General features: G+C 44.4%; 1 protein-coding gene across 7 annotated transcripts in view; it reads left to right on the top strand.

Moving 5' to 3' along the window:
- KDM2B (lysine demethylase 2B) overlaps positions 1-24,119 on the top strand; it is a 110,886-nt gene that overhangs the window by 37,912 nt on the left and 48,855 nt on the right. For 6 of the 7 annotated variants that reach the window (XM_027878550.1, XM_027878544.1, XM_027878547.1 and 3 more), the window contains 4 exons: positions 1,280-1,373; positions 2,226-2,379; positions 12,333-12,448; positions 17,938-18,064. In XM_027878550.1, the coding sequence (XP_027734351.1) occupies positions 1,280-1,373; positions 2,226-2,379; positions 12,333-12,448; positions 17,938-18,064 (491 nt within the window). Of the gene's footprint in view, positions 1-496; positions 507-1,279; positions 1,374-2,225; positions 2,380-12,332; positions 12,449-17,937; positions 18,065-24,119 lie in introns of those variants that run through there. The other variant, XM_027878549.1, reaches the window with a different exon arrangement.

Here is a 24,119-nt window from a genome sequence, read left to right as displayed (position 1 = left end):
TTCCAGAGTGGGCAAGAGGAGAGACGTGTAATTGCACAAGGAGAGGTTTTAATTGTGAGATGAAGGCACAGGACCTTTTTTGAAGCGCACAAATTGACTGTCTTCATGACAGCATTGCGTATCATTCTGTCAACTCCGGCTCGGGATGTGGTTGCTAGGCAGCGGCTCTTATGGACCCAGAGTGGCTCTGATTTGCCAGCCTTCTGCAGACACATGGTAAGGTCCTTCCCAGCCTATCATCTACAGGGACTTCTGCACGCCGGCTGCATACTGCTGAGCTTCTCCTACCTGCCTGTGAGCAGAAAAAGACACACTTAAATGAAACCCTCTTTTTTTTTTTTTCCTTCTTCTTTTTTTTTTTTTTTTTTCCCCTTCGTTTTGTTCCAAATCCCCTTCCGGTGGTGTTTCCATAACTCCCCTTAAAAACCAAAGCAAAGCAAAGCAAAAACAAACAAACAAACAAACAAAAAAAAGCCATGAAACGGAGACCGGAACAAGGAAAAGAGGTTAGTGGGTTAAGTGGTGTGTGTTTCCTGCGTTTGCAAAGGTGCCTACAGTGAGGAGGGCGGCTGTGATTCGGCCATTAGTTACAGATGGTGGCTGGAGGCTGGAGATTCCTGCAGCCAGAACACGGCTCTTGTGTCTTTTTTCCAGCAATGCCGACTTTAAACGGCTCTAAACCTGCATCCAGATGGCATAAAAAATAGTGGATTTGATCCTTAGCGTTGCTGCAAGCTGGGTCCTTTACGTATTTTGATGCAGAAATGCCTAGAAATGTGAACAAAAAGGAGTTAGTTTGCCAAACGAGGTTTCTGTCCCCCAGTCCTTGCAAAAATGGCATGAGTGGCAAGTAGGTAAAGAACATTCAGGAGGATTTGTAGGCAAATTAGATTTTTGAAAACTTTGCTCTTTGAAGCAATTTGTGTACAACTCTTGGTGCAGGTCGTGTCTCTCGAGCGGGGACGGAGAGCATTAAAACAGATCACCCTGGGGACTGGCAGGGGCATAAGAAATATTGCTGAACAGCCTCACTTTTAATGTTTTTCCATTCCTTAACTCTGAAGGCTTTCGTTCCTCTTGTGTGAACAGCAAACTCAGATGGGGAGATTCATGTTTTTCAGCAGAAATCTCGTTATATTCACGAGACAAATCACTGTACTAGGAATGCAGAAACTTAATTGGTGGAAGCAGCACTGCACACACAGTTAACCTCTGCAAATTAAGACGTGGAAAATACTGTTTCAGACTGATTCATTTTTGCCCTTCACTCTGCTTGCAGGTACTGTTTGATGAGTGTGAAAGGATGCTTCACTGATTTTCATATTGATTTTGGTGGCACTTCAGTGTGGTATCACGTTTTCCGTGGGGGGAAGGTAGGTGAACCTTATTTGATATTTGTTTTTATTTGTCTGTGCCTCTTATGGAGGGGAGGGGTTGCTTTCTCTCTTTTTTCTTCTTTTTTTTCTCAGTCTGTTTCAGCAGCTTTGCTGATACTGATACAGAGTTTGCTGAACTAGAAGGACATCACTCACCGTTATGAAACAAATGAGTGATTTATCTGAAATACCAAATGTGTTATTTGTGTTGGTGGTGCTTTTGCTGTGTGGTCCAGAAGTGTCTTGCAGAGAGATGTGGCTGTGTGTACCCTTGCTGGGTCAGAGTGCCCTCACAAGTCTCCTTCTGTAGCTGGAGCTTCTGTTCCTTTCAGAATTCCATGTTCCTGTAGCGTGCACAGGCACAACATGCCAGACCTGAAATATTACAGGATGCAGAAGAGTTAAAATACACTGGGTGTATGGCTGCATTCCCCCCTTCCCTGGTTTAGGATGTTTTCCCCAGTTGTAGTATAGACAGTGTATGGTGGGAACTGAAATGAATCTGTGGTGCAGGTGCTGTAGCCCAGTGAAGTAGAATCTCTGGAGCCCAGGGAAGCTGTAGGATACCAACACACTGGTCTGACCTGCAGGTAAAAAAACCCCAGGCATCTTCTGAGTGAGATGTTTCTGGAAGAGAGATGACAGCTGACAGTTGCCCAGCCACTTCCAGCACATGGACTAATTGCTGCTGCTGTCTGTGTGTGTGGTTCTGTGTACAACACCTGGAAAACCAGGGTTTTATGCAGAAAGCTGCTCATTTGCCTGACACAGGATAACCTTGGTGGAATCTCTAAGCTGTTTATTTTTGTTGACTGTTGGTAATAGTTAAAATTTTCGTTTTATTTTTAGATCTTCTGGCTGATTCCGCCTACTCTGCAGAACCTCGAACTTTATGAAGAATGGGTTCTCTCAGGAAAGCAAAGTGATATCTTTCTGGGAGACAGGGTGGAACGGTGCCAAAGAATTGAGCTGAAACAAGGCTACACGTTCTTTATTCCTTCAGGTACCGCTTGTTAACTAACTTTCTGGAATCACTGGGGGTGTGTTTGACTAACAGCTCTCTGTAAAGCAATTCTTCACACCTAAACCCCGCACTGACCTCCTTATTAGCTGTGGCAGAAGGAGGGCTAAGGACTGAATGCATTTAATTTTCCAGATATTAAGGCTTACGGAAAATGTGCTGTGAGGAATCTGCGCAGTGATCCCTCGTGCAGTACTGGGGGAGAGAGAACTTGGGCCCTGGGGGCTGTCAGTCCACCACTCCTCCCCAGAGTTGTACTGACTGCTGCTGTAAGCTTCCTGGGGAAGATATTTTCCTCTTTTTGTGGTCTCTTCTGGCAGGTTTCACCTGCAGTTCTGTAACTGGCTTCTCTGCCTCTATCTGTAATCAGAAGTGGGTCTTGATTCCCTGATGGAACTCTAGGGAGGTTCCAGTCCATGGAGAAGCAGGCACTGTGCTCCCTCAGAGTTGCTTCTTGGAGAGACAGTTTTATTGTTGTAACTCTTCAGATTTCAGTCGATGGAGATTGTGCTGAACCTGGAAATCTTCCAGCAGCCCAGCCACCCTCAGTTTTACACTCCTGCCCACCTCAGTAGCTGTGTTGCATGATCCAGGCTCGTCTTGCAAAGCCACCAAATAGTTGCTACTTCGAAGGCTGGTGGCTTCAGCCCTTTCTGCTCCTGCCTAAATTGGATTAATGATTGTGGAAAGTGTAACACTCCTCATTTAAGGTGATACCAGACTTTACTTTCCATGACTGTTATGGGACCATAAGTTTGTTTATAATGATTTAATCCATTGCCTCTGTCCAGTGGATCTTACAGGGAGATAAGTATAGATAGACTTTCTACGTGACAGAAAGATAGGCTGGTATTTTTTCAGCTCTAGAATTAATTACTGTGTGGAGATAGGATTATTATTTCTTAGCCCTAGAGACAATGCAGGTCATGCAGAGACAGTGACAATGTTCCTCCCAGCTGGGGAGCATTGCTGGGATCAGTTGAAGGCCACAAATGTGCACATTTGTAAGTATTTGGTAAGAACCAGCCTGGGACTGACAGGCAGAATGACTTTGAGGGTGGAGGAGTTAATCCATTAAAGGAATTAGGTCTTCCCTTGAAACAGGTCAGAATGTGCTGTTACTGTTTGAACTGGGTGTTTGAGTGTGGCTGTGCTGTTTGCTCAGATCCCATTACTGCATCTTCGTATTTATCTTCATCCTCCTGTGAAAAGCCTCCTCCAAATAAGACTTTCTGCATGTCAGTTTAGTCATGCTCAGCAGCTGGAATACTGCAGGTTGTGAGAGCTTGGACAGGACACAGCTGTGACATGGTGGCTGACACAGAGTGATTCCAAATGGGTTTTTGACTGTAGTTTCTGTTTTCTTAGGAAAGCCCCAAGCACAGAAGTGCCAGTACCTCAGACATTTTAGGCTCTATGCCACATTTGAAAAGCATTTATGAATAATTTCTCTCTAAGCACCTCATAGATTCAAGGGTTTTTGCTCTGCTGTGTTTTGTTCAGAAAACTTACTTGCAAATCTCGTATTTATGTGAAAGAGCGTTATTTCGGTCTCTGTTTTAAGAGTATGGAAATGCCTAATTAAAGGCTGTTCCAGGTCAGTGAATTGAGCACAGCTGTGTAAAACAGGTCAATTCCTATGACCTCTTTGCTCTGGTTTGTGCACATACCATGTTAGTTAATGTTTGGAAGTGTTTTTTATGTGCTTTAGAAGTGTTCACAGTGTTTAGGTTCTGTTTATTGGTGTCTGTAAAACCGGTGTGTCCCATATTTTCAGTTGAGCCTGATAAACTCTTGACCAGCCTCAACTCATCCATAAGGAAATACCTTCTAATTGCAGGTTTAGTCACAGGAAGTGGAGAGGAATTAGTGCTCAGCTGGACTCTGAATGGAGAGCATTTCAGCAAAGGACTGAAGTACATCCTGCTCTGCTCCTGTTCTCAAGTAATTTTGGGGAGTGGTCCTAGAAATTATATTATACCATAGCAGTGTGAGGATGGAGTAGTTAGAGAGGACTTTAAGAAGGACCTGTGAGGGAGTGAGAGGTCACAGGCTCGTGGGAAATGGAAGGTTTCTCTGAGAATCTGGGATCAGCAGTAGATCCAGTAAATCCCTGAAACTACAAACCACTTGGCCAAGAATGGGAATCATTCTTACAGAAGGCATAATTACAGTGCTCACCAGGGCCTCGGGGTATTTTCCTCTCCATCACTGCCATCATCCTTTCAGGATTAAGTTTAAACCTGTGCTTCTAACCCTGCAAGGCACTGAGAGGCACGATCTGAACTGTGGGATCAGGGAGGAATTGAGCCCAGTATTGTCAGCACAGTGAGTTGTTACGAGCCAAGGTGCCTCTTGAAGCATTTGAAGAGTTCTTCCTAAATATGAGGAGGGGGGAAATAAGCCGGGATTCTGAGGGGTACCTTGTGAGGGACCTCATGTAGTGCCTAGGTGGCCCCCTAGGATGGCTCCACACAAGCCATGCACTGTTACAAGTTCTCACCACCCACTTTACTGGTTCCCACTGGTGAGTAAAGGATCATAACTCTGGTAAAGTCTGTGGCAAAGTGATAAAATCAACCAGGAACCAGGCCTTTATCATTAATGTAACGGGTGTCAGCCTAATTGTTGATTGAGAAATACACCATGTTGTGCCTTGCTGAGGTTTATGGCCAGATTAGATTCAAGGTGTTAGACCAGCTGAAGGTTCAAGAGGGCAGGAAGCCATGGTTGCTACCAGTGTCAGTAAATGATTTATTTTTTTTTCCTGTAGAAATCTAACTGTCTTTTTCCCAGGATGGGAGACAACTTGTCCTTATGCAGGAATAGTGCTACAGCCCCTGGGTGTTTGCACTGTGTATGTCACCTTGGGCGAAGTTTAATCTTTCTCATGGTAAGCTTTCACCGCAGATGAAGTCTGGTCAGGGTAACACATCTCACTCTGGGACAGTGGACAGTGGATGCTCCACATCTGACTCACATGCCAGATAGAAGGGAAATGCTTTAAAGGGGCTGCTTTTCTTCAGGTGGAAACTGTGATGATCTGTAAGAGGAAAAGCAGCATCTCAGTGCTCAGTTACTGTCTCAAATTTTATCAGTCGCAGTCAAATCTAGAGCTTGTCCAGTATTATTTGTGCTGTAACTTGCTTCTGTACCATGTGATGGCTTGCAGGGAGAAGGTGTGAAGTGTTTGGAGTCTGTGGTGGTGTTATGGAGAAGCAGTTTAGGCATCTCTCATCACTGTGCTAGGGACACACAGACCCACGGATAAACTTGGGTTTTCTCTCTTTTCGTGAAGACCAGTCTTGCTGACGTCCAAGGTCGTTGCCACACTGACTGCGTGGGTACAAGTTGATTCCAGAGTTTGTGGGTTGGTCTCAGAAAGTTCGCAAGCATCCTGGGTTTGGTTCCTTGGGGAGGAGGCAGTTGATGCTACCAAGGGTTGTTCTAATCATCTTCTATTTCTTACAGCCCTTTTCTGAGGCTCTGCCACTGGTCAGACGCAGTGGGATCATGAGCAGGTGCGGGTTTGGGTTGACTCTGCTGATCTTAACATAGGATTTTCGAATATGTGGCTTTAAGTACATGGAAGTACATGGAAGAGACGAGATGTTGGACTGCTATTAGATATTGTAGAAGACTTTTGCAGTGCTGATTTATTCAGCATTCCTGTGATCAAAATCCAGACAGGATAGCTGGCTGTCAGCTGGATGATGTTCCTTTCTGGTTCCTTCTCCAACTTCTCCCTCACGTTGCTGCAATTTTACAGCGGTTGTGTTTCACCTCGGAGCCAGCAGTGTTCCACTGAGGAGTAACTGTTTGGTCTACTTTAGTTTTCTTATGTTCTTTATGCTGCACTTTGGGGCCTTTGGCGTGGAAATGGAGTCTCTCTTAATTTCTCGAGAGCTGAAGGATGAGCCACAGTCTAATAAAATGCCCTCGCTGGTCCGTGGTGATGGTCGTGGTAACCTGAGAGTGCTCCACAGTTCTTATTTCCAGTCAAATGCAGAAATAATGACCTTTCTCAGATGAACGTTTTTGGGAAGGAAAGTGGACAGAAAGAGATGTTCTGTGTGGACTGCAGGCAGCTATTTGCAAGGACTCAAAGTGTTTCAGGTGCTGTCTCGGTGGATATCAGTGGGATTCTGCCTATTACGAGCGTGTGGTCTTAGGTCACCTCTGCTGTGCCAGTGAGAGTTTGATGGATTATTGTGTGATGGGGCCAGAAGGTGGCACGTAGTCTTTGTAGCAAGGAGAATGACAGGCTATTAAAATCTGACTGGTAAATTTTGTGCAGGGTGTTGTGCTGGGGCTGCAGAGCTGCCTGGCTATTTCTGGTTGCTGTTCAGCTTTTCCCATCCTGTGAGCTTCCACTGACACTGGTGGAAGCTCCATGCCTGGAACCTTAGCGAGGATCAAGTGACGAAGATCTGGAGAGGATCAAAGAGGAGAGGTTTTTTTAAGGTGACAGCATAATGTTGGATTTTTGGTTCTATACCTGGTGCAGTGCTCTACCTAATTCTTACAAATGATTTAAGATTGAGAGTGCTGTATTACTTGTACTATTAGGCAAAATTAGTAGTTTTTTAACTTTAAAAATGTAAACATGATCTTTCCTTGATGTATTGGGCTGTGGGCACTATTATGATGCAGTCATTCTTCTCTGCAGATGAGTGAAATAACGTTTCATTTACTGACAGTGCCCACTGTCAGGTTATCTCTTTAGTCACTTTTTATTTTTGAGGTGTACATATTTCATCTTTTCCGCCCCAAGTTGTTGTAGAATTGCAGGAAAATGTGTGTGACTTCTGTATCACAGAGGAAAATATCTGCTCAGTTACTAATGGAAACAGATTCACCATGGTTTTGGCTTGGAGCTCGTAGGCTGTTTTGCCCCATAGCTTTGTAAGTTAATATTCTTTTTCATTATTCTCAGATGGGTGATTGCATCCTTGAGTAGGAATTTGCAGCCCACTGAAATCTTCTAACAAGTTTGCAATGTTTAATAATAGTTGTTTTATAAAATTCAAACGATAATGAGATCATGTCTTTTAACTGTTCAGAAAAACGTTTGTTACTGTTAATTTTACCTTCTTGATTTACTAGAGATGATAACATCTAAATATTCAAGTATCTTAGGAGTGGTGGAATAATTCATAACTGTAAATCAGCTGAGAACATTTCTGAGCCTCCTGAATAGAATTCCTGCTCGGTGTTGGCTTGGCTTCACAAACTAGGATTGTTTTGGGAAGGAAGGAGCACTTACTGATCACCAAGAACTGAAACAAAAAAACATCAGCTTCACAAAACCAGAAGTGGATGGGCTTCTGTTGAGGCTTGGCATGAGGGCTGTGGGCCGTGAATGTGCAGTGTCTGCGCTCCCAAATCCACTTCCCCCCTCTGGCTGAGCCTGGTGCTGGGGTGTGGTGTGGAGAGCTCTGCTCCAGGGCAGCCCTAGCAGGAAGGACGGGCTGGTTCCACCTTCCCTTCCTCGTCACTGATAGCAGCACGGGCTGGTTTGAGGCTAGTCATCCGGAGTTTTCTAGTTCATGACTAGTCCTTGAAGCCACAGTGCATGCCTTTCGTCTGCAGGATTTAATTGTAGCTTTAGGTGATGTTTAGCAGGTGCTTTTGTTTGGGGCTTTCAGCCAAAAATTAATAATATCTTATTCCACTGACTTTTGACTTTTTCAGTCCTTAATCCATTTGTTCTGATATTGCTCCAGTGCTTCTTTTTGTTTTAGCATGAAGGGTAAAATTGAATTTGTGGCATTTTACTCTGCGTTGCTTTCCTTTTTTCTCTTTTTGTTTTTGAGAATGTTACAGTTTTTGAGACAGTGACCAAGAGGTGAGGTGTTATCTCCCCTCAACGCAGAGGGTTGTGCAGCAGTGCCAGGGTTTGTGTGAGCAGCACAAAGCAGTCACTGAGCAGAGAACTGAGGAACTCAGTGCAGAGGTGTCTGTGTTGGAGGCTCTCTGGCGAGGTGCTGCTGTGAGAGCTGGAACTCAGACACACCTGAACAGACATGACAGGCACAGGTGAAGGTGAGGCAGGGGTTGAGGTGGTGGGGATGATACCGAAGCAAACCCCTCAGCTGCTCTTTTGACACATACATGCAGCTTTCTCCTGTCCTGGAGGTTTGTCCTCCTCTTTAAAAACCTTGGCATTTGGGGAGCTGAGAAGATGGGTGTTCTGGTTTGCAAATGGTCACAATGAACATTCATCCTGCTCAGTTTATTTCTGAGTCGTGCTGTATCTAAGCTGTGGGGATGGATTGAATGTGCCATCCAAGCTCCTCTGTTCTCAGAGCTCATTTCCACAATATATTACCCTGATGGAAACTGTTTCCTGTTTTCTGCTCATCTCTGTTTCCTCCCACTTCGACTTTTCTGGTGCTGGCTCCCGGTTTTTCTCTGTACGCAGCCTTGTGAATATTAGAACAGGAGATTTTAATGTTTGTTTTTTCCTTTGTAACGCCTGTGCCAATCTTCCTGGGATTTTTCTGCCTTGTCAATTCTCCCATCATTTCTGTCTAACCTTGCCCATTCTGTCCTGTGTCCCTGGAATTCACCTCCTGGCGCTTGTGCCTCTGCAGTTTCAATTATGCACGGACGTTCCTCAGGCAAGTGGAAGCTATTTTGGGATACAGTGTGACTGAAACACCCTGTACAGCTGAGTGGCCAAAATCTACTTTGTGTGCAGGTGACTCCTGTGACAGGGCTGTGTCCTGGAGCTGGCAGAGGGGCTGGATCCTGCCTGTGGGAGCACATGAACTGCTGGAGATCTGGGATTCCCCGGGACTGAGCTCTCTGCCCATAGGCATCATCCATACCCATCTCTGAGCTGTGCCTGGAGATCATCCTATTCTATGCTTTGGCAGGGGTAGGAACTTGACTTACCAGGACTTTACAGTTAATGATTTTGAGTTGTTGCTTGGTCTCTGGTTTATTTTAATTTTCCCAATTCTGGTGGATTTTAGGGCTTTGTTGCTGCAGGGTCTTTTTATTGAGAACTGTGTCATTAAGAGCAGTACTTTCAGTCTTGCTGTTAGAAATACTTGCATCTTGAAGGACCTTGTGTTTAGTTCAGAAGCTGTCAGTTGAAGGCACTAATTGTTTGTGAGATGTTTAGTCCTGTATTATAGATGCAGACAGGGAATTCAAGATGTTATCCAACAACCAGAGGTTGTCTCACATAATTCAAGGAAGACTTTAATTTTGCACCTGTACCAGCTCTGGGTAACAACAGATGTTCAAAACTATATTTGTGTTTGTTAATCTTTCTGCTGAGGCCTTGTCAGGGCTGGGACACCATTTGTTGGAGCATTGGCTTGAGCCAGTGATAGATCCTTTCACATTTCTCCCAGAAATACTGGGACTAGTGCCAAGAAAGTCTAGCAGTTATTAACACAAAGGCCCTTGGCATCTGGTGGGGGCAGAGTCGAGAGGTCAGGGAAGGTGTGATGAGAGTGAAGCCCAGAGAGCAGGAGACAATGAAACCAACTGCACTCCAGGGTGACATTTTCACTGAGAAAATACAACTTGTAGGAGGAGGCCACTGTGTGATTGCAGTAGAAGCACCCACTCAAAGAACAACTGCATTGATGGGATTCCATTTTATTGGTTATAAAATGAAGGGATATCTCCTTTTAACCTTTCATACTGGACTAGAAACCCAGGTTTCTGCTCAGCTACTCCTTTTACTTACGTTGTAAATATTAGGTATCAAAATGTATCCTGGATGATGTCAATAATTCCATTAAAATAACTTGTTGCACCTGTCAGTTCCAGTGTGGTTGGACATCGACTCCCCTGCTGAGAGAGCTGCAGTGGGAGGTGGTGCTGGGGGCTCTCCAGTGTTCTGATAACTGGCTGTTCCTGAACTGTCTTCTGCCACCACTCACTTGTGTGGCCATGGACCAGTCATTGCACTTTTCCGAGCTTCGTTTTGTTCATCTTTAAACCTGACAATTGAGGTGAATTGTCACACAGACTTACCCTGTGTTTCAACACCAAGCCAGTAAATTGCTTTGGGGACCCAGCAAGAGATTTGCTTCAGCACGTGGCTTCCATTCTTTCCCCCGGCACAGAAATCTTTGATTACCCAGTGGAAGCAGTGGCTCCAACTTCTTTGACCTTGGATCTGCTTTCCTTCCCAAAGACCAGGAAGATCAGGAAGATAATTTATTTTTCTAGTAGCTTGATCTTAGTACAGACATGATGTATTTCATGGGAGGTGCTGAACTCCATCAGCTGTGAAGCTTTTATAGTGTTGTCATGTGTAGTTGCCACCCTACCCTTATACGAAAACAAAAAAAAAATTCCCTCTTTAGTTGGTTGTTCTTGATTTGGAAGTAGCAAACAGGCTGGATCACTGTGAGTGACTCTGCAGCTGAAATGATCCTGACTGGAGCAGGAGAGATGCAATAATTCCATGAGCTGCCAGAGCCATGAGCCGCCCGCTGGTTTTATACGCGTCACGTGGAGCGTGTGGAATCAGACCTGGGAATCGACCGAGCCCCGGAACAGGCTGCCCAGAGGGGCTGTGGAGTCTCCATCCGAGGAGATACTGAAGAGCCATCTGGACATAGTTCTGTGCAGCTGGCTCTGGGTGGTCCTGCACAAGCAGGGGGCTGGACCTCCAGAGGTCTTGTCCAAACCTCTGTGATTCTGAAATTCAGAAAAATAATGCACCCAGAGGGATGGGCTTGTGTTTCCAGGGGGAAAATTCTAGTGCTGATTTTTTTCTCCTTCCTATTTCTCTCCTACTGACATGCCCTTAAACGAAAGCCCCAGTCCTACCATCTGCTGTGGACTTCTCAGGTAGAGCCTTGCAGGCCTTTATGGTTGAAAGATTGTTGTGGAGGAGCACTTTTGTGGCTGCTGGCTGGAGAACCCTCTAGGCTGAATGGCATTTCCCTGCTCCCTCACTGATTTGGAAGTGAAGGAAAGCTGCCACAGCTTTAATGGAAAGTACTGCACAGTCAGGAGAAAATTGACTGCCCCCCATGTTGCTTTGCTGTCTGCTGGCTTATAAATTGTAATGCTTTTCATTAAAAAAAGAAAAATAAAAAAAAAAAAGAAGGGGAAAAAAAAGTGTCAGGTCTCTGTGGGTCCCAGATCATTAGCAGGATCAATTGCTTTTTCACTGCAGAGATCAGAGGCTACAGTCTTGCATAGCCAGAGCTTCAGCTCCTGACAGACCAAGCAAACAATGCAGAGGCAGAAGAGCTGGTGTGTGGCTGCCTGAATTGCTGTGCCTGGATTTTCGTTGTGATGGAAGATTCTTTGGAGCCTGTGGAACGAATTCAGTCCCTGGCAGGACTGGATCAGAACAGCCTTATCAGCTCCAGTAACAGAAATGTTAAATCCCTTAACTTGGGCTTTCCAGTCAAAAAGATTTCTCAGTTACTTCAGGAAGTCGATGACAGGAGGTGAAACTTTCACCTCTGAGGGAGGGCTGGCAGTTTGACATTTCGGACACCTGAAGTTGTGTGTTCTGGTGCTGGTGTGAAGGAAGTTTACTGTGCTTCAGTCCAGTTCCACAGCCCTTGTCCCCATCATGCTGCTGACATGGTTTGCAGCCCTGCTGGAGGTGCCAGGAGATACGTCTGAGAGCCTGAGTGTATCAGACTGAATTTACTTCTTAGTCATGGATGTGGTTGAGTCATAAGCTTGAGTGTGCTCAGTAAACACTGTAACTGTTCGGTGAATAAATAGAAGAACCCGATTTACAGAGGGTTGTACGTCACAAGATGCCCTTCTGCTGTGACTGGCCTTAAGTGGGGCTATGAACATCCCATTTAACCTTTCACTGCTTTACCCTCTCATCTCCTGCACAGTGGGGCTCAGGGGGTTGTTAAAATTTGATGATAAATTGCTGTGTAACGCTGTGTAGCACAAGGCATTCTCAGTTCTTTGCTTTCCCTCTCTAGGGTGGATACACGCGGTTTACACTCCAGTAGATTCTCTGGTGTTTGGTGGAAATATCCTGCATAGCTTTAATGTTCCCATGCAGCTTCGCATCTATGAGATTGAGGACAGAACAAGGGTAAGGACACCTGATTCTCTTTTTAACTGAGCAGTTCTTTGTGACTGTGATCTGTCATAGTCTCTCTCTCTCTCTCGTATTCCCTCCTGACAAACAACAACTGACGGGATCTCCGTGTCAGAGCCGTTGAAACAAGAGGTAAACACGAAGTAATGAGACTTTCGAAAATGTTGGTTTATTTTTAGTGGGATTTACTCATCTGTTTTTCCCCTACTTCCCGCAGATGTGTCCCTTCTGTGTCTTTTGTCTGCCTGTTAAACTTTTCATAAAGCACCTTCCCTCTTGCACAAAAACACACACTGCGCTTCACAGACCTTGGTACCGGGATTTCTGGTGACCCCCTGCTTATCATCTCTCTGTGCACACCTGGGATAGCACAGCCTGGAGAGCCAATGGCACTGGGATGGTTCTGCTGTCCACAGCTGAACTGACAAAGCTGCACAGAAGTTGTGTGTGAAGCTGTGTCAATGATTGGCAGGATTTTCTTCTCCGGTACTCGCTACTGTGCAAGATTTTCTTGGAGCAAAGAGTCAGGGGTGGGACATTAATCTGAGCATTGTAATGTTCATGTGGACGCAGCATCTACCTGAAGGAGAGGCTGGAGGTTACTGGAGGTGCCCCCTCTTTGTTGGGAGTGAAAATTTTATCCTTGGTTAGAAAACAGGGCACAGAGTCATCATATCCTTTGCAGTTCCATAAAGCAGCAGAATCTGGAGGAAGTGCCACTGTTTTAGTGTGTTTAGCTGTTAAAAAAGCTGTGCAAGGCCATTGTGGCATTCTGACCCAAAAATGGACCAGAGGTATGTGCAAATCCAGATGGATTTGCATCTGGGAGGAAGGATCAATGCCAGAAGTTAGTTATTTCTATTGATGTCTGTGGGGAAGATGGGAAGGAAACACCCTTTTTCCTGATGTTGTATAACAGCTGACATTTTGTTCCCACAAGACTTGAGCAACCCAAGATGACACACTTTGGGTTGTAACTGCTCAGTTGTGCCTCGTGTCAGGCCCCTCTCCTTGGGAAGTTGGGTGCAGCTTTGATCTTCGAAGCTTTTTACACCAGGAGGCAAAATTCCCTGTACAGTCAAGTATTTTGGTAAATTTTAGGAACTTCCAGCCAGGTCCACTGAAATGCCTTTTAAAATTTGCTGGCATTCTGATCCTGGGGGGAGGTTCTGGGAGTTGGGTATCTGCATCTTTAAAATGTCCTGGCACAGTTTGTTTGGAAAGGCATACTGCAACATTTGGAAATCCCAAATCAGACCTTTACCCTTGTGAGTTTTGGTTTAGATTTTCTTTGAAGCCTGTGTAGTTCTTTATAATTTTCCTTGCAAAAATACTTCAAAAAAGACCAGCGAAAGCCAAAAGCCCAGAGGTTCCATGACTTCACAGAAGCAATGTCAGCACTTGGGTGTTGATGTGTGCTGGCAACACGTTACACGCAGCCTGTACCTGTGCTAAAAAAACTTGTGTTCATAGGCAGGTGTATAATAACTGAGCTGTGTCAACGGCTGAAGAATAGCAAGAGTTTCTGGACAGAAACAAAATAGAAGCTGTTCATCTAAGATAAACAGAAGTTTGATAAAAGAGGGGAAAATCAATACTGTTATTTAGAAATAATAACACCCTTCTCCCCTCCCCCCCCCAAAAAAAAATGTCATGCAGGAATCTTGAGGGGGTTTCAAAACAGGATTCTGGTTTGTACTACATTATTTGCTTTGCCAATCAAATTTTGTCATTTCTTTGTTGAAATAATTCCATTCAGCCACTGGCTGCTCTGGCAGACTCAGTACCACGCAGCTCACACGAATTTGCCAGTGTGAATGTTCTGCAAATGAGTTTCTCATCAGTATTGATCTTTTCATTGTGTGTAGCACAGAAGTAAATTACATGATGTGATTGACAAAGTAATTTGCCACACTCAAACCAAAGTGTAATACAGGTGTGCTTCCCCTCTTCGTTTTGCACAGAGCAATTTTATGGAGGTTTCGCTGTGTTTAAACCTGCTGTGTAATGCTTAATCATCTTTGATTGCTGATATTCAAAGTAATTTTTATGCTAGGTGTAGTTATTGTCTTAGCAGCTCAGACAAGAATAAATACATGGTTGAAATGGTAATGCTGATTTACAGCCTGATAAAATTGCTTAGTTTATATACTTGTCATGCTTATTCTAGCTTAATTCCTCATACCCCAGGGAGACTTTTTAAGAGGCTTGTAGCCATTTAAAAATAGTTTTAAGGAGTAATAAAAAACGTGTCTATTGTCGGAAACAGCTCCTAATGTGCAATTGAGGTAAACAAATATTCTCCAGCCTTACAGTTCGTGGAGACTCTCATTTTGCAGCCTGGCTTTCCTGGAGGCCAATTAACAGGCAGTCAAACAGGCCAAGCTGTTTCAGCTCTGCAAGCCCAGCTTGAGGAAGCGCAGAGCGGGGATTCATCCTTCGGCACAGGGGGGATGCAGCTCCGTGGTGCTGAAGAGGAGGAATGTGTCAAACTTCCTCCCAGCCCCTCTAAATTTAACTGCCTTCAGATATTTGAACATGGGCAGGGACGAGGGCACTCCAAATCTATACGTAAGGTGGTCACTCACAGATGATGGTGTTTGCTGTTCCTTGTGGTTTCTGGAATGGAAGATAACAACATTTCCAGTGGATGGATTCATAATTTCGTAAATAATCATAAACTGTGCTTCAGTATTGTGATTAGATTGATTAAACACAAGTGGAGTTTGTAATGATTTTAATGGGCATTGTGGAAGAGACTAATACTTCCTTCAGGAAAGCCTGTGTCTTTCTTGCTTAGGATTTTTTGTTTTGGTTTTGGAGGAGGATATAAGTCTCTAAAATAATTTCACTTTGAACTGAAGAAATGGATCATATTCCAGGGAGGATTTTTTTCTTGCTGTACAGGAATAATTAATTTTTTTTTTTTCAGTGGATTGTAAATTATTAATCACAGAAGTTAGAGCTGGAAATGCCTATTAGATGATCCAGTGTATTTCCCTGCTGGTGGGGAATTTAGTCCTCTGGCAGTGTCTGTATCAGATATTACACTTCAAACTCATCACAGAACATTTTTAATTTCTTTCTTCTTTCTTTTATTCCTCCCCCCCCCCCATAAGGGTTCATTTGACTATGAATGTACAATGGAAAGAGGATGGACATGCACATAATGCAGTTCACATCCATTATAATTAATAAATGTCCAAGGATATCATAGAGAGCACACTCCTCTATACTTTTCCATAAGGCAAACCTTAAAAGTTTTTAAAGCACTATGAGAGTTGCTTTACTGGCAGAAGGCCCTGTAGATCTTTGCACCAGTATCTCTCTCTCTCTGCAGAAGCTCTTCCTTCTGAAGGTTGGTAAAAGCAGAGCCTTGTCGGGCAGCCCGTGGATTCCAGAGGCATGGAGGGATTTGCTGTGGGTTGGAACATTGATAGCGAGGCAATTAGGAACTCAAATTGAATATTAAAGATTGATATACATAATGGGAGCACTGCATGCATTACTGCCTTGTCTTTCACATTGAATTAACATTGGTAACAACTAAATTTGGTGAAGCTCAGAATCTTGTCAACAAATGTTGAGCAATGATGTCTTTAATATTCCCAGGCATGTGGCTGAAAACCTTTTGAAGGCTGAGGGGTGGAAGGCGGCTTCCTGTTTGTAAGTCAATTCTTTGCAAATTTTGTTTCCTGCAGTGCTCTCTTGGAAAAATTTGAGTTCCTTTATTAGCATATATTTTAGCATGGCTAATTTCCCCTGTGTTCCCTAATAGTGATAAGTGACTTGATCTCTTCTTTATGACAAATAACTAAACCAAAGGAAAAAATTTTCCCCCATGCAAAAAGGCCCTGGGGTTAAATGTTCTCACATTTAGGGGGTTGTTATTGGTTGTTTGGGGATTTTTTTTTCTTCCTTTTCTTTTTTCCTTCTTTTTTTTTTTTTTTGGTGTGTGTGCTTTGTAACAAACAGCACAGGGAAGTGTTTGGAAAGGTGCAGCGTTGCTGGATGCATGATCCATAGCAACACACACAGACTTGCCAGCTGTGTTTGTGTTGAATTGAAGAGATCTTAACTTTTGGGAACTGCCATGGAGTATTTAAATCCTACACTGTGATACATTTCGTGGGACAGTATTACATATTTTCCCTCTGTTACACTGCTAAAAGCGTTTGTATTTCCTGTGAGCAGAGGCAAGTTCTTTGACTGTCCACCTCGGGCACAGCTTTCAAATATAGACATTCCAGTAAGTCACTGATCTGCTCAGGTGGATGCTTTGATCACCACACAGATGTTTGGACAGGGCTGAAGCTGAATTTCTGTGGTTCTTTTTAGACTTCAGGCTTTTAGGTATTCTGAGGTGGGATGGTGTTTTTGTTTTGCTTTGTTTTTTCTGAGGTAATGCTCCTTTCTGGTGCAGTCCAGGTTTTCACTAAAGATGGGTGCACAGCTCTGGGCTAGGGCAGAGTGAAGGTGCAGAGAATGTTTTAAAGCAGCTCCTGTAATCCCAGGGCAGTGCATGCAGGTGAGCCTGCAAAATGCAGATTTCTGTGCCACCAGGGGAAAGAGGTGTACAGTGTAAGTACAAGTGCACGCAGGATGCCTGGCATCCACTTTTAACAAATCACAAGAAAAACACACATCTTCCTGCATTTTAGGAGCTTCCCAGATTCTTCTTTGGTACAGTGACCTCCCACAGGTAGAAAACTATGTTGGAAAAGTAGGAAACCCACTTTGTTTTCTTTACAATCTGCAATACTCTCACAAATACCTAGTGTTGGAGAATTAAGCTTTTTGTGTGAGTACAACAGGTCTGAGATGTAAGAAACAGCGCACAGCTTGACAGGATCTTTTGTCAAAATCCTGCTTTTCTCTCCTTGTTCTGTTTGTGGCAAAACCTAACTTGTTACCAAAATACTCAGTGTGAACCACACAAGGGATTTTTACTTCAGTGTGCGGTTATCAATAATCAAGAATTGATGTGTTCATTTGTTTAATCGAATTGTTGTGACGACCACAGTTGCAAAAGAGGTACTTCCTGCTTGACTCATTTAGGTAATGTTGCCATTTTGACAAGAATCCTGTGCTAGTGTTCAGGGGATGGAAACCCCCGCCTTCACTTTGAGCTTTAGTGACTAACATCTGTATGTGACCACCCTATGTTTATACAGCAGGTAAATAATTCCGTAGGGGCCATCCATCAGCCTCCTGATTTCACGAGAACACAAACCCTCTCCTCTCCCACCACCCCAAGAGGATACAAATTAGTGAACCAAGAAATGATGCTGTCATGGCAGGCAGGCAGGCTCGCTCCTCATTCCGTATGCTGGAGGCATTCAGCTCCCTGCTCCCACCCTCTCCCCTCCCCCTCCCGCACACTGTTTGTGCTCTTGATAACACGATGGCAATGATGGACTGGCCCTTGTGCTGCAAACTTCTCTCCCTTCCCCACGGGCTGACAGTGTTGCTCTTGCTTGCAGGTGCACGCCAAATTCCGGTATCCTTTCTACTATGAAATGTGCTGGTATGTTCTGGAGAGATACGTGTCCTGTGTGACCCAGCGCTGCCACCTCAGCAAAGAGTACCAGAAAGAATCAATGTTAATTGGTGAGTGAATCCTTTGAGTGCATTTTCACCACTGGTGCTGCCACCTCGGGCGAGTTGCTGCTTTGGTTTCTGCAAAGCAGATTATAAACTGAGCTGGAGAACTGTAGTAATTCTAATGAACTGTTTCTTTTATTTTGGGGTGAGGAAGATTTTTTGACTCTTTAAGCCTTTCCAGGAAGTACCAGCCTACTTGGAATCAGATTAGTTAAGCATTCCCTTAGCAAGCGGATCCTAGAAAAATAGTTTTTGGATGCGTTTGTTCCTTGGTTTCAGCAATGTTTGTGTTGAGATGGTCTGCCAAACAGTTGAGGATTTACTGCCATGTTTGGCACAGTAGCTCAGTAGCCAGAAATGTGTGTATTGCAAATGTGCTCTGGTGGGGTGGATATTTAGTCCTTTTATAGAGTGTCTCCTCTGCAGAATGTGTTGTGGTCACTAAACCTGCCTTCTTTCTCCTCTCTTTTCCTTGAACTCTACTGTAATTCTCTCTGGTGACTGACTTCTAGTTGTGCAGAAAAACAAACGCCAGAAAACACCTGCACAAATCTCCATGATCTATAACCCCAGTGCAGGGAGGTCGAAGAAACCTTTACAGCAAGAGCTGAAAAGGGACCAGAGCAGTGACAGATAGATGTGCCTGAAGCAGGAGGGCATTTCCTTGGCACTGATGTGAGCTTTGCATCAATGTGTGACAATTCCAGTTGTTGCCTTGCTGAACTGCCCTCTTTTTCCTCCCTTTGGTGGAACAAGGCCGTGGGCCATGCTGCCTCCCCGCTTTTAAGCACACAATAGCTGAAAATAGCACAAGCACCAGCTAAATCTTAACTGATATGTGTTAAGTGTGGAGGAGGACTGAAGTATTTCTGTGCCTCCTGCTCCCTGAGGTGCCACTTGGAGTGAACCTGGCATGGTTGGCACTGCCCTGAGCACTGGGCAGAGGAGGGAAATGTTCACCATTCTTGGTAGAAGGGACTGAAGAAGTTATGGGCAGATGTCACCCTCCAGTGAGTTTTACTGACCAAGAATAACTGGAGGAAGCTTAATAGTCTGTGTGGATAGGCCAGGGAAATTTCTTGGGGTCACTGGGAATTTGGGTGCTTCACATTTAACTCTGTGAGACCTTGCTCAAGAAAGGTTAGTTAGGCAGGAACTCTGTGTGGAGGAATTTTTCTCGTGAGATCACCCTAGAGGAAAGGAGGAATTAGCCCTTTGGATCAGCTAAAGCAGTGACAAAACTCTGATAACTGCATTCACTGGAATACAAGGAACAATCTCCTGTTGTCTAAAGCACTGGCATGAAAAGAGGCCGGTCCTGCAGGCAGGGCAGGGGTGCCAGATCAGCGAGGTGTAATTTCAGAACAAAGGGGATGTGGAGAGTGGATGGTTCAGGATACTGAGATGGGACCTTTTCCAGCTGAATCACCAGCGTGAGTTTCAGCCCAGCTCTGTAGTTACTGATAATGGTTTGGTGATCCCCACGAAATGTGCCTCAGTCCAGTCAGTAGCTGAGAGATATTCCAACCCTATAAAAGCTCACCTGGAACTATGGATGTCCAGTGTCTGGAGGGAACAGGATTGTTTTGCATGACCAAAGAGTCCTGGTAAATCTCTGGCACTGACATCCAGGGCCTTTCTCTCCAGGACAGACAGATGAATACCTTTGTTTTATCAGAAACTTGGGTTCTTTTTATTTCTTGGAAGAATCTTAACCTTAAAATAATTATTTAACTGAGGTTGTGACCAGATCTAATATATCTAATGAATCCTTCACTTTGGCATTTGTCATATTCAAAGGAGTCAAGGTATATTATTTACCTTCCCCAAAGCTGCACTGCTTTGTTCTGCATGAGTAATACTGTTTCCAATACCTGCTTGTGTTTAAACTGGTCTGTGTCCAGGCTCTTGACTCAAATCTCTATGAACTGTAATCCTTGAGTTAAACTGGTTTGTTCTGTGGTGTCTGTATCTTAATATTCACCTGCTGAGGGATAGGATATCCAAATGAGGTCAGTGTTCCAAACCCTGCCTCTTTGTTTTTAAGCTTTTCTTCAGAGCTGTTAAGGTCCTTAAATTGTCTCTTCCTTAGGGACTTCTCTATCTGCAAGCAATTTCTTGATTTCCCGTGAGGGAGTATCCCTTGATGAAGAATTTCCCATTATTCTCCTTAAAGAGTAATGAAGCAAAGTACTTAACTTCCCTCAAACCTCTCAGTAGATTTAATTGTCTTCTGTCCCTCTTGCTTTAAGAAAAAGAATTCTTCACATCCTTGTATTCATTTTCAGAAATTTCCCTTGATGGTCTTAATGTTTCTCCTAGTCCGTAAAAATAATTTCCTTGACACAATTTGTTCTAAATGTCCACTTTCTACCTTTCCTTTTGGGTGCTAGAAGTGGCTATTTTTCACCCTTGAGTTGTGCCACTTTCTTTTCTCACGTAGCTTCTGGATCTCAGAAGCTGAGCAGCTGATTATGAGTTGAGGAGGACATGGAGCAGACAGAGTGCAGGGATGGTGCCCATGGTCTCTGGGATTCACCGGGGACTAGTTTGCATAGAATTGGTAGAGATTCTCTTCTCCTGCTTAAAAAAAAAATCACTGTGTTGATAAAGACCATCTTTGGAGAACACAGAAAGCTGAGTTCATCAGCAGCTGCGTTGTAAGGATATCTTTAGACCTTTCCTACTGTGTTTTTATTACAGAGCATTAATTTGCTTTGACGTGAAGGTTGGTGAATTCAGAGTGACTCTTCCAATTCGTTGCCTACTCATGAAAATGTGTTACTGTGGTTGTGCTGTGATACCTCTGTCCCCATATTTGTATGCTACTGTAGCAATTTATATTGCTCTCTGTGTTTCTGGTTTCTAAATGTCTCCACTCACAAAACTTCAGATGGGGAAAAAAATCCATCTCTGTGGAGGAAGGGCTGAAAACCTGAGTCTTCCCACTCCCTAAATAAAAATGTAAGTCCGACTCTAAATGAGCTGGAGGACAATGGCCGTGGCTTCCTTCCCCATTCTCCAGGCCCAGGATGAATTTTCAGGCCGTGTCCTCCTAGTTAGTGTGTGAGGCTGTTCTTTCTCAGATCTCTCCCAGAAGGGCAAACACTCAGGGGAATGTCGACATGACAGCAATCACAGGCTGCTGCAAAAGCACACCATCTCTCTCTCTTTTTTCTTTTCCTTGTCCCTCTCAACTGTGACATTTGTCCTGCCAGCTGAAATCAGAAGGGACCCTATTTGGGTTTTGAACATGCGCTGTTTCGGGGTGGATATGTCTTCATTATTTTTACTCTTATCATGAATGAGTCTGTGCTGGATGTTTTCAACCACAATTGACCTTCAGTGAGATACAGATCTTGAGAGTGAGCTGACAAAGAGTAATTGGGAGAAGATCCTGGGCTATCAGAGACATGATTTCTCTGTAGCCTGCAGCTTTTAAGATTCCCATTGCTAAAATTTTAACAGGGTGCCTCTAACTGTATATTAAGCCTGATGGATATAGAAAATATGCCCTCTGGCACAGTGAAGGAGCCATGTCTTTTTTTTCTACCCCCCCTTCCTCTTCTCAGGGGATAGAATAGATTTGCTTATGATAGACAGGTACTAGAGTACATTGAGTGATTCCTGTGTGGGGTGCTCCATGCAGTGATACATTTCCAGTATGCTCAGGGTTTTTTCTGCTAATGAAAATGTCATTGCTGTCTTTAGCAGACTGATAGCAACTGCTGCTCCCAAGTCACAGTGTCAGGGATTGGAGCTGGGAATGGCAGGGTAGATATTGCACACTGGACTGTTCTAAAGAGTTCAGGAAGATTTCATAATTATACTTCACTCCCATCCCTTTCTTTTAAGTGATGTAATACAGCAAGTTGTTTTTCAGCAAGGAAAGAAACTGTGTATAATTATTCTTCTTGTACAAGTGTATGACTGCGGGGAAAGTTAAGTGATTTGCCCAGAACCACAGGGAAATGAACTGCTGTAGAAAAAAAAAAGGTATTTCTAACTCTCTGTCCTGTGGTCAAGCCTGTGCTGCTCCTCCTCTTCACTGAGCCAGATCACTGACTGGTTTGTATGAGCTGGTTTTATTTGCTTTGAGATGAAGGGGGTGAAGGTCTTTTTGCACTGAGGTATGTGGGAGCCCAGACTGGATAACCCCTGGGAAACTGGGGTTCTGAACTGGTACTGGCTGGTGCATTTACTCAGAAGGAGAAACCGCAGCTGAGCTTCACGGGAGGGATTTGATAAACCAAAAACCTCCAAGTCAGTGGAACCCTGGTAATACAGTGCTTAAAATACACTTCTCAACAAAATAAATGCAGATTATGCTCATGCAGGGCCCCAGCTCACAGCACAGTAACTCCGTCAGACGGTGTTTTCATTGAAATGAATAAATAAAAATCGTGGCATGTTACATTACAACAAAACACTTGAAAACACAAAATTGAATCTCCCTCACCTTGAAGTTCTCCTTCCATTATTGATTCCCTTGGTGCCTTTTTTTTTTTTTTTTTTTTTAGATTAGCAGCAGTAGCAGACAGTTGTGCTTTGAAAGCAGCCTGCTCTTAATCTGCTGGTGCACCAGCACTGTAATCCCCTGGTGCTCCAGAATAGCCTGGTACACTCCAGGTTAACAGCAAGCCCTGTTCCCAGAGGTGAAATCAGCCAAGGCATCAGGTAGCTGCCAGGCTGGCAGAGAGCAGGGCACTGGCTTGTTCTGGGGCTGGATTGGAGTGCTCTGTGTGTGCCCATCCCCAGGTGTAGCTGGCGCAGCGGGGCTGCCTCGTGCAGACAGCCGGTGGCAGGGAAGCGGTGGCAGCTGGCAGGACGGAATTGCAGGCCCCCCCTCCGTGGGCTTGCTCCTCATGGGAATAGGCCCCCAGTATGCTGTGGTGTTCCCTCCTCTCCTGCCTTTTGTTTCCACAGATTAGAGCAAGAGACAAAAAGTGGAGATCTATCCTGAAAGCCGTTTTCTCGTAGTGCCAGAGCATTGCTTGGAGTAAATTATTCACACCTCCATAACGTGATCTCCCTCGTTTTCTTTAGGCCTTATTTATGCTCCTGATTTGCCCCAGTTACAGCCATTAGTTCCTGTTCAGCAGAGCCACAGCACAGGAGGACAGAAACATGATTTTCTTTGTGTAAATTTATACCAATTTCTGTTAATGGCACTGTCCTGGTAGCAGAGGGTTTGTGTATCTGCTTTCACCCTCTCCTGTTTGGTGCCAGATCATGGCATTTTCTCCCATCTAGGCTGGGCTTTGTGCTTCAGTCAGCTGTGAAACAGCTCACCAAGGCAGTGTGGCTTAGAGAAGGGGCTCCAGCCCTGGATCCGAGAGCCTGGATTCTGATTCCTGGTTTTTCCCTAGATTTGATGTGTGACAATGAGCAAATCGTGCTTTCTCCCAAGCATCTGTTTCCTCAGTTGTAAAATGGGAGAATGACATAAGCTGATTATGTAGCCTTTGAGGTGGGTCCGTGTGCTTGCTACTGTGGACAAAGGAAAAAACAGTGTGAAATAAAAGTTGGATAACAGAGTGGGTTTTAAATGTTCTGGTTAAGATATTTTCTAATCCTGTTTATTTTTCTAAGAGAAGCATGGGGGTGTATTAGCACAGAGCAGAGAGGAGGAGCTGCTTTGGAGTGTTGATGCCACCACCTCGGCACACAAAATAATCTGTTCTGTACTTCATGAGGAGGCTCTTTTGGAAGGTTGCAGGGAGGAAGTTGTTCCCCTGCCCTGTGGATGGAGCTGGATTGGGCTGCACTCAGCCTTGCTGGTAGCTGGGCTTTTCTGTGACTGCCATTTCAGCTTAAACTTGCCTTTCAGGAGTCATTTTGTGGCCGTTTTGGTTCTGAGGAAAAATGCAAATGTGAAGTGGCCAGCTCGGATCTCTGGGGCAGCAACACACGGAGCTGGCCTGGCCTTGCAGGGTCTTTATTTGCAGCTGCAGAGCTGAGCAGCCAGGCAGGCTGGGCAAACTGCCCTCAGACACCCTGCCTGTTGCATCCCTGCTACCCACTTGACTAATAACCTGTATGTTTTGTAATGTAATGGTAC

Source organism: Empidonax traillii, unplaced genomic scaffold, assembly GCF_003031625.1.
Source record: "Empidonax traillii isolate 1590-97213 ecotype Southwest subspecies unplaced genomic scaffold, ASM303162v1 scaffold43:size1863611, whole genome shotgun sequence".
Classification (NCBI taxonomy): Eukaryota; Metazoa; Chordata; class Aves; order Passeriformes; family Tyrannidae; genus Empidonax; species Empidonax traillii.
Note: the sequence above shows the minus strand (reverse complement) of the source record. Positions and strands in the feature narration are given on the sequence as shown.